The 9746-nt window shown below is 42.7% G+C and overlaps 1 protein-coding gene and 1 long non-coding RNA gene across 2 annotated transcripts in view; one reads left to right on the top strand and one right to left on the bottom strand.

Annotated features, from left to right (window-relative positions):
• Positions 1-359, bottom strand: part of LOC308345734 — a 27928-nt gene extending 27569 nt beyond the window's left edge. Inside the window, exon 1 of the long non-coding RNA XR_013967101.1 lies at positions 36-359. This is a non-coding gene — a long non-coding RNA (uncharacterized lncRNA). The remainder of the gene's footprint in view (positions 1-35) is intronic.
• On the top strand, positions 53-9477 carry POLR2M (RNA polymerase II subunit M). Its single transcript, XM_080808173.1, has 4 exons — positions 53-330; positions 2258-2905; positions 5332-5536; positions 7295-9477. Exons 1-4 carry the CDS (start codon positions 218-220, stop codon positions 7439-7441), a joined length of 1113 nt encoding a protein of 370 aa, XP_080664299.1. The 5' UTR covers positions 53-217; the 3' UTR covers positions 7442-9477.
• The last annotated feature ends 269 nt before the right edge of the window (positions 9478-9746 follow it).

Below are 9746 nucleotides of genomic sequence, written 5' to 3' on the forward strand. Positions count from 1 at the left end.
CCTTCCCTCTCCTCCCGGCGCCCCCTTCTCCTTGCCTGTGTTTGTTTCCGGTGTTTCAATAAAGCTCGATTCGGTTCGAAGAAGACCCGTTCTTCCGGGAAAATGGCGGCTCCCGCTCGTGCCTCGGAGTCCACGCCGGCGGCGGATCCGGCGCTAGCCGCGGGGGCTGCTGAGGAAGCCGAGTGCCCGCCGCCTCGCCAGCCTCAGCCCCCGCAGAATGTCCTCGCTGGCCCGCGGCTTCGAGCCCCAAGTTCCCGAGGACTTGGGGCGGCGGAGTTTGGCAGAGCTGCGGGAGATGTTGAAGCGCCAGGAGAGACTTTTGCGCAACGAGTAAGCTTGGGTCCCGCCGACTCACCGCCAGGCTTCTTCGGCTCGGTGTCCCTGGGACGCGTTCCTTCCCCTCCCCCATATCGGGTTCCTTTCCCTGGAAGGTGACCTTGTCTCAGATCTGTTTCGATCCCGCAGGCGAGTAGAGGGCCTCCAGCCTTAAAGCCGCCTGCGTCCTGGTTTGGCACGTACCTGGGGCCGGTGGGGATGGTTAGCGTGCGGAAAGGCTGCTTAGGAGTTTCAGCTGTTCCCTTAGCTCCTTGTTTTAATTACCCGGCCACTGTGACGGTTCCCTGAAGGGAGGGTCTGTATCCTAAATACCTGTGTACCCCAGCCTCCCTTGCCGCCCTTGTCGTCCCCAAAACATCTTGTCAGTTTCATCTCTGGGACCTGTAGGAAAGCGAAAGAATGGACATAGAGTGCTGTATTAAGCAGGAAAAGTTGGTCTCATGCAGCTGGCAGTCTTAACGACTTTAGCAGTGAACAATACAATGAAAGTGAAAGAAACTTAATTTAGCAGCTTGGTGTAGGAAGGTTTGAAGGAATGAAAGACAGAAGACAGCTGGAGGATATTTTCAGAGACGTTCCCAGCAAGGGGGTGTAGAAGGGTGGTTGTGGGACTGGGAAAACTACATCAGGCATGGAGTAATTTGGATATGTAGATGAAGGAGATGGCTAAAGTTTCCAGCTTGTGTAGAGAACCACTAATAAGAACAAAAATTGGGGAATAGCTCTGAGGTTGATTTTACTTAGGGAGGGGGTGCTGAGTTGAGGGGAGAGTTAATTATATGTACTTAAAAACTGGAGAAGTGGTCTTGAGGACCCGGAGAGAGAAGGCTGAGGACATACAGGAATCTCAACTGCAGAGGGATGTTAATGTTGAAACTGTGGGAAGGAATGTAGTGTGAAAAAAAGAATAAAAAGCCAGAGGTGTACTCTTCCCTCCATTTCTTATATGGATAAAGAAAAGAGAATCTGAAAAGAAATCTGAGTCACTCAGCAAAAATGATCATTTGGGAGCTTTCCAGTAGGGCAAGTACTTTGACTTTGTTAGAATGGGTTTTTAATCTATAGCAGGGACTTAACTTTTTGGTCTCAGGACCCCTTTATACTGTTAAGACTTACTGAGCCTGCCAAGGAGCTCTTGTTTTATGTGTGTTACATCTGCTGATGTTTATTGGTGTGTTAGGAATTACAGGTGAGAGGGGCACCTGGGTGGCATAGTCGTTCCACTCTTGGTTTCCGCTAAGGTCATGATCTCAGGGTCATGGTGGAACCCCGAGTTGGGCTCTATGCTCAGCATGGAGTCTGCTTGGGAGTCTCTCTCCCTCTCCCTCCCCCTTTCCCACTTATACTCGCTCGCTCGCTTGCTCTCTCTCTCAAAATAAATCTTAAAAAAAAAAAGGAATTCTAGGTGAGAGATCTTTAAAACACAAGAATACACAATCATGAGCCATCAGAGCAATGATACCACATATCGTGTGGCCTCTGGAAATCTCTGCTGTACCCATATAAGATAATGAGTGTGGAAGTGGCAAATAATGGCTTAGTGCTATTACAAAAATAATTCTGGCCTTGCAGAACCATCCACCTCCCCTCCCCAGGCAGGTCTTGGACATCACACTTTAAAAACTGCGAGTTTCGCAGTATATTATAGAGTATTATATGCTTGAAATACTTTTGCTGAAATTCTAATTAGGCACATGAAGGATATTTCTTATTTTTCCTGCATCCCCTTGTTTTTTATTTATAGGGTATTTAGATGACGACTTATTTCATTCCTGTTCTGAGGCTGTTGGAAGTCAGATTTTTGACTTACAGATAGATTTTTCTCGCTTCGAGGACAATGCTTTGTCTTTATATCTCATATTTAAAAACATGGCTCTGACAGATACATCTTTGTTTGTTTTGTTTTTTTTCCATTCAACAGAAAATTCATTTGCAAATTGCCCGACAAAGGTAAAAAGATCTTAGACTCTGTTGCCAAACTGAAAGCTGCCATTGCTGAATGTGAAGAAGTTAGAGGAAAAAGTGGACTGTTTCATCCTGTTAGTTTAGACTGTAAGCTACGGCAAAAAGCAGTTGCAGTTGTTGATGTGGACACTGAAACGGCCCAGAGTTCTGACCGGATACTTGATACTTCATCGCTAGTCTGTGGCTCTTCCTCTGTAAGTAACATCAAGTCATCTAAAACCACCTCCCAGCTGCCGGGACTTGTACATCCTCCTCACGAAGGTGATGAAGAGGCTCCCGAAGTTGAGTACACAGTGAGCGCGAGCCCAGCTTCCAGCAGCAGAGCCAGTGCGCCTTCCTCTTGCGCAGCTGGTGAGCGTCTCCTTCAGCATCGTGTTTCAAGTCAAGCAGAAGATAATTCGAGCAGCTCTGACAGCCTGTTTATTAATAGGTTACAGAGGATCACAATTATGGACTCAGGTGAAGAGCACTCAGAAGAGAACAGGAGTGCTGAGAACTTGGCAAGGCTTGGTAGTGGGGCACAGAAGAAGCCTCATTTCATGGAAGTGCTAGAAGTTCGAGCCAAAAACCCGGTACCCTCACTACATAAATTTAAAACTAATGTGTAAGTACTATCAGAAACAGGCCTGTCACAGGCACATACTATTTGTTAAACTCAAAAAATTGGAAGAATGCTTTCAGTTCGGTGTGGGAGCTACTTGTAGTTAGCAAAGAGCATCTTGTGGAAATAGCCTGACTGGAATGGAGGATTCATGTTGAAAAATACTTAGGTTTTCAGCCGAATGATTGAACGGGTTTAAATAGCAGGTAGAGTATTAGAGTTCAGGGTGGGCTTAGCCAACATTTGATATTAAACCCGGAGAGAGAATTTATTATGACTATTTTCCACAATAATTTTTTGGTATGCAGCTCTCCCTTTGATTAGACTGTAAGCTAAGGGAAAAGCAGCTTTAGAAGCCAATGGACTTGACAGTGAAAAATATTTGTGTGCTCACTGCAGGTAAGCAACTCGTGCTGGGGTGGCACAGAAGTAAAGATCCCACTCCTCAAAGAATTCAGGATTTAGGTGAAGACCCAAGGCCTACCCACTTGGAAGAACATCGAACTGTATCATAACAACTTGAGGGGAAAGGGAGCTAGGAAGGGGTTAAAGAAACTGAAAAACAGATTGGGGCGGGAGGAGTAAACTAACCATGCTTCTGAGTTCCTTGTCATAGTTTTGTTTCTGAGACTTCCAGAAAAAGAAAAGCTCTTCGAAGAGAAAGGAATTTTATTTACTTGTAGGCAGATGTAACGTTCAGGTCAGGGAGTATCCAGTGTATTTAGCCTACCTGTCTGTAATTACCAGGCTGTAACATGTAACATCACGCACAAAGTGGAATCACTACTACTTTTCTTCGAAAAGCTGAGAAGCTCTAGTTAGAAATGCCCAAAACTTTCAGAGAATTATTACAGAGTTTTTAAAGTTTAACCCTGCCGTTTTTTTTTTTAACTTGAAAGCATTTTATTCTCTCTAGAAAAACCAGGAAGATGAATTACATTAATTAATTACATTAATTTTTAGGTAGGAATAAAAAGTAATGTTTGTACTCTTGATGTACAAAGTGAGTAACCTCTCATCTTGTGTGCAGTGAGGTATATTTCCTCACTTCCAGGAAGACAAAACCAGAAGCATCATCTAGTTGGTCAGAGGATACACTGATCCTGGTTCTTTCCTGTGGTCCTTTAGCCAGAAGTGGGAGTGGGGAGAGCCAGAGGCCTCCCGTGTAGTTAGAGCAGATGGGGAAAGGCTGGGCCTGGACTAGCGTGGATCGAGGGATTCCATGGATGAGCAGCATTTGACTCCTTTTCTGTTCTACCTTTGGCCTCCACTGTGCCCTTTGGGCACCATATATTTCCTGGGTGCTGGCAGCTGCCTCTTAACTCCCTCTAGCTTAGGTCTTTCCAGAGCTTCAGATTTGCATGGCCAGTTACCATGAAACCTGGCCATGTGGGTGTTCTGTGGCACCTCAGACTTAACCGTGTACAGAATAGAACTCATTTCTTCCCACAATTTCTCCCATATTCCCTAAATTCATAGTGCCGCCACTTTATTTTTTCTCCCAAGGTGTCTTTTGCTTCATCTCCCTATCTGCCAGCCGTGAAGACCGACAGTATATTTTGTTGATTTTCATCTCTAATTATTCTTATATGCATCCTCCTGTCAAAGTGAAGGCTTTCTTCCCTCTCCTGGGCTAAAACTGGCTTGGTCTGGACTCCTCTAGCCATCTTCTTCACTGCTCAGAGTGAAATTTGTGCAGTGCAGATCTGAACCCATTGCACAGAACTCTTCGATGAGGACTGGGCCCGGTCTACTTGCCAGCCTTATCTCACGGCCTTTCCTCTACACGCCACCCCCTGAACTCCCTTTGCGCCACACCATGTTGCCCCTCACTCCCCACTGGGATGCCCTCCTCCCCTCATTTACATGGTGTGCTTTTATTATTTCAAGACTCCTCAAAATTCACTCTTTAAAAGCTTTTCTGACAACCTCCCTGTCTTCCATCAGAACTCATGGTTTCCTTCTTTCTGTTCCAGTGTGACAGTATGTGTAGTGTGAACACCACCTCTGCAGAGTGTTCCACAGGTGGTATTATGGCACGGAAGCCATGTACAAGTTTGTGTCCTTTATTGGACAGCAAGCCCATTCGCGCACGTTTTTGAAAGGAAAGATGGAAAGATGGCTTCAGTTCAAGTGTAAGGTTGAAAGAGCGAAGGATAATGCAGAGAGCTTATCAGTCTCCCTGTTTGTTAAAACAGTGGATTGTCCTATTACTCTCCAAAAAGGTGCCAAGTTAAGTACTCCTGTTTCTGAAGTAAATACGTTTAAAAACAGGAAGGGTCTTTACAAATATAAATATTGGAAACTACTTATGTTTATCTTTGTAGGATAATTAACTGCTAAGGTTAAAGGCTGCTTCTGTGTGGGAATGTTGTAAATGTGTCTATAAAAAGAAAATAGTCCGATGATATAACAAATTTGCCCTCCAGATTACCTTCACAACAGAATGATTCATCTAGTCATTGGCAGAGAAGAGGGCCTCCCATCTCCTCGGAAGAAAGGCAGCTCAGGGATAAGAAGCATCTTGATGATGTCACAGCAGCCCGGCTTCTGCCACTTCACCATATGCCCGCACAGCTGCTCTCCATAGAAGAATCTTTGGCACTTCAGAAACAGCAGAAACAGACTTATGAGGTATGTAGAGTTTTAAATGTTTCTTAGATGCTGCTAAGTCAGAATTTACTCCAGGAAGTTCACAGAGGACAGGACTTAATAGAAGGGTGCTTGAGAAATGGTCAACTCATGCCATTAGCTCTCAGATGTGAGCCTCGTTTTCTGAGAGTCTTCAAGTTGCTAGAACCGCAGGACACAGCTGGAGACAATCACAGCTACGTGCAACAGCAGAGTGGTTTTTGCCAGGAAATGTGGGAAGACCACTGCAGAATTCCCCAGTCTAATGCCCATGCTGTCAGACTAGCAGAAGCCGTGCTTCTCTGTTTTCCACCTTGTAAGCCCCATGAGAGAGGGTCTCCGTGGTGGAAGCTAACCAAGAATCAGGGAACTGTCTCCAGGTTTCTGTCTCCTACCAGACAGGGAAGAGCGTAACATCGCAGGAGTATCGTGATGTTACCAACAGGCATTTGGACACGGAGCTTAAAAGCATGGTGTGCAGGCCCTTGTGAAGACAGAAGAATCGCCTGCTTTTAATAACTTCATTTTGTATAGCACTTACTTCAAAGATCTGGGAGTTCTGCGCAGAACCTTAAGCATGTATATGGACAGCTTGTGTATAGAACAATGAGATGGGAGAAATAGGTGAAGACTGGAGGGAGAAAAGAAAGCGTCCAATGTACTTAAAGTAATAGTTTGACCCTCCCCCGGAATAGCAGCTTAGCTTCGTAGAATTGCTTACGTAGATTTTAATCAGGTACTAGATGCCAGTCAAGACAAAACCAGGCTATTATTCAGCCTTGGCTTCTCACCGAAGCTCAGTTGGCATGGATTGGCGTTTTTAAGGCACTCCTTTTTAAAAGCCATTTTGCTTCCTCGAGTATTAAAGTATTATTGCCTAGTTATGACTACCCCCTTGGGGAATAGGTTTTTAAATTGTTTATATGATCTTGAGTGCCTGTCCTGAGATATCTTTAGGTTGAATTCAACTCCTTGGAAACCAGTTTCCTTGGCAGAGTGATGTTAGCTGCCACCTCAGTCCTGCCTCTCCAGGATATTCATGGCCCAAGGGGAAAGACACAAAGAGGTTCAAGTTGTAGGGGCAAAAGCATGAGAAAAGCAAAGAACCATATTGAAAATGGGCATTGCCACCTGCCATCAGTCTGTGGTCCTCTCTTCGGGTGTCTGCGAGCACATTGCCAGTGTCTAAAATTTACTCAGACTTTCTGTCACAGTAATTTTCATGGGAACTTAATTTGGAGAGGGATAGTCGACTTTTTAAAAGATTGGTTTCTTGATTTCATTGTGACATTGAAATACAACTCTCAAGCCTAAAAGCCATGATTTCATCTAGGAAAGAAGATTCTTTTTTGGAGAATCCATACAGCATTAGTGATTTTTGACACTTGATAGTTGAAACTGATCTGTGAGTGTGTATGCACACGTGCATGTGTCCACATACTTGAAACTGTTCATGTTTGTAACTCACAGCGCTCTGCAGGCTCCTCAGTTTCCCACGCAGAGGGCGGGTATTTCAGTGCACTGTTGTGTGTGAATGGAAGTCTAACCACGACTGTGGCAGGCCATAGCCCTCACCAGCATTGCCTGCCCCGCCCATCCGTGATAGGCACAACTTAAGACTTGCACACTGCTAGAGAGAGCACTGAGGGTAGCTGTATGCCCTTTTATTTCCACTTCTCTTTAAATGACTTCCTGCTGAAAAAATTATATGGAAAGGATGTGAATATGTAACATTTTGCTTTGATTTTTTGTTTTTTAAAGGAGATGCAAGCCAAACTCGCAGCACAAAAATTAGCTGAAAGACTGAACATTAAGATGCAGAGCTATAATCCCGAGGGGGAGACTTCAAGGAAGTACCGAGAAGTGAGGGATGAAGACGACGATCAGTCCTCTGGAGATGAATTCTGAAGATGCCAGTGGGATGTAAATCTCTGCCTGTTGAGTTGTCATGATCCTACATCAGACTTTCAAACAAGTATCAAGATCGGTGTCAGACATTGTCGAGGGAAGGAATTTTTTAAAGTTACACAAAGGTAGCTATAAAAATAGCCCAGTTTGTCTATCAGAAGATGACTTTCATGTGCTTAAAAAGTTTAATATTTGAATATTGTGTTTTAACCATACTGTATTAAAGTTTTGCAGTATGTTGTGTGTTGGTCTGATATTTTAGTACATAGTAAGCACAGGATTTTTTTCTCTAAGCCAAATGAAGCAGGTAACTGCTCTTTTCCTGGTTCTTACCTCTGTGGAATAGCATTTATTACATGTCTATCAGTGAAATATTGGTTGCCCCAGGCATCACCTAAAATGAATTAGGAACATAAAGTTCCCTCCTTTTTCAAGTAATGAAGAGAGCAGTCTAGAGAATTTTATGCATGTTTGCATGGGATTAATGAGGTAATTGGATGTGAAATACCTAGGAAGACACTCCTAGAGGATTCTGAAATGTTTGTTTCCTTCTGTCTTCCCTTGGGAAGAATGTTATCTTCTGATTAGGACTAGGAGTACTTTTAGTTGGTGCTGGAGGGTGGACGGTCTTTCTGGATGATCATATTTGCCCAAAGTGACACAAGATATAGGAAAAGTCTAGGGTGACTAGGTGAAGGGAGGAGGTGTTCTTAGGCTTGACCTGACTTGAGTTCATTGCTCTAAGAGGTGACAGGTTCAGTTTGGTAAGAAAACAAAATTTTTTTAAACTACAATTGAATTGTCAATACACTGCCTCCCCCCACCCCCCAAGAGGCATATATAGGCTACAGAAATCTCAGTCTCATATGTATACACATTTATGTACTTTTCAAGGATTACATGATTTTTCAGAGATTTCTTTGTTTAATATGTTAGAGATTCTGAACAGTGCTGAAAGGAAGAATAAAATATTAGAGCAACTTCACAGTGTTAATGGTGATGTTTTATGGGTGTTTAATTAAGTTTAACTTGCTTTACAAGAGACTTTCATGTATGACATTTTCCTGCAAACACATGTAGGAGTGTTAGGAAGGGCTGGGTGTTCCAGCATGGACTTCCAGATACGGCTATTGCTTTCCATCCCCCCCTTCCACCCCCTCCCCGGCACCCTTCTGCCCTCCCCCTAAAAATGTGAAAATATACTGAGCTAACAAATTCATTATTTCTCCTTTTAAAAAACAATAATAAGTGGATTTCACAGCATAGAATTATTCCTTAGAGAATAAAATGATACATTTCTGGAAAGCCAAGTAATGTAGAAGGGGTCCCATGCATGGACACACAGTCCCCTATCGTCAGGTCACCCAGAGAGTGCCTCTGTTAAGATTTGGGTATATGTACTTTACATACTCTTCTATATGTTTCTGTTTTCAATAATGCAATCATACAGCACCATTGTTTTACAGCCTGCTCTATGTATGGTAAACATTTTCCCATTAGTAGATACTTTGCATTTTAGATAGCTCCAGAATATTCAATTTTATGGCTGTGCCCTAACTTTTAAAATTAATTTATTGTGTAACAATTTGTTCGTTACAGCATAAACTGTAATCAACAACGCAATCAACATCTTAAAAGATAATCACATTTGTACAAAAATTATTTCTTTCCAGAAGATACCTTTCTACAAGTGAGATTGCTAGTTGGGAGTATAGCTAAGTTTTTGAGATTCTTGATCTATATCACTCACCACAAAGACTGTGTCCCTTTATATTTCTCCAAGCAATATCAAACTCCCAGGACTGAAAATTGCTATTTAAAGTGTTTGCTAACTGAATAATCACAGGAAAGGATGATTTTTAAAATTTATGTTTCTTTGCTTAAAGAAGGGTGAGTGATTTTTCATGTCTATTGACCATTTATGTTCATTCTTTTGAGCATTGCTTATTCATATCTTAACTGTATTTTCTTGGAGAGTGTGTGGTTTTTATTGGTCTATAAATTCTTGATGAATTAAGATGTCCAGTTTTTGTCATATGTTCTTGTTTTAGTGTGTTATTTTCTTTGTAATAGTTTGTGGTATTTTGGTGTAGTAGTTTTCTTCAGAAGTCTGCCTTTGTGGTTACATCTGAGCATGCCTGCCTTAGCCTCAGGATGGATATGTATTCATCCTTACTTTCTTCTAGGACTTTTTAAAAGTTTCACTTTTATACTTCTCTTTAATTCAAAAGGAAAATTTTAATCCGTCTCAGGTTTTCTTGGGGAAGCCATATAAAGTAAGATTTAATTTTAATTTTTGCAGAGT

This window comes from Martes martes (genome assembly GCF_963455335.1).
Source record: "Martes martes genome assembly, chromosome: 7".
NCBI lineage: Eukaryota > Metazoa > Chordata > Mammalia > Carnivora > Mustelidae > Martes > Martes martes.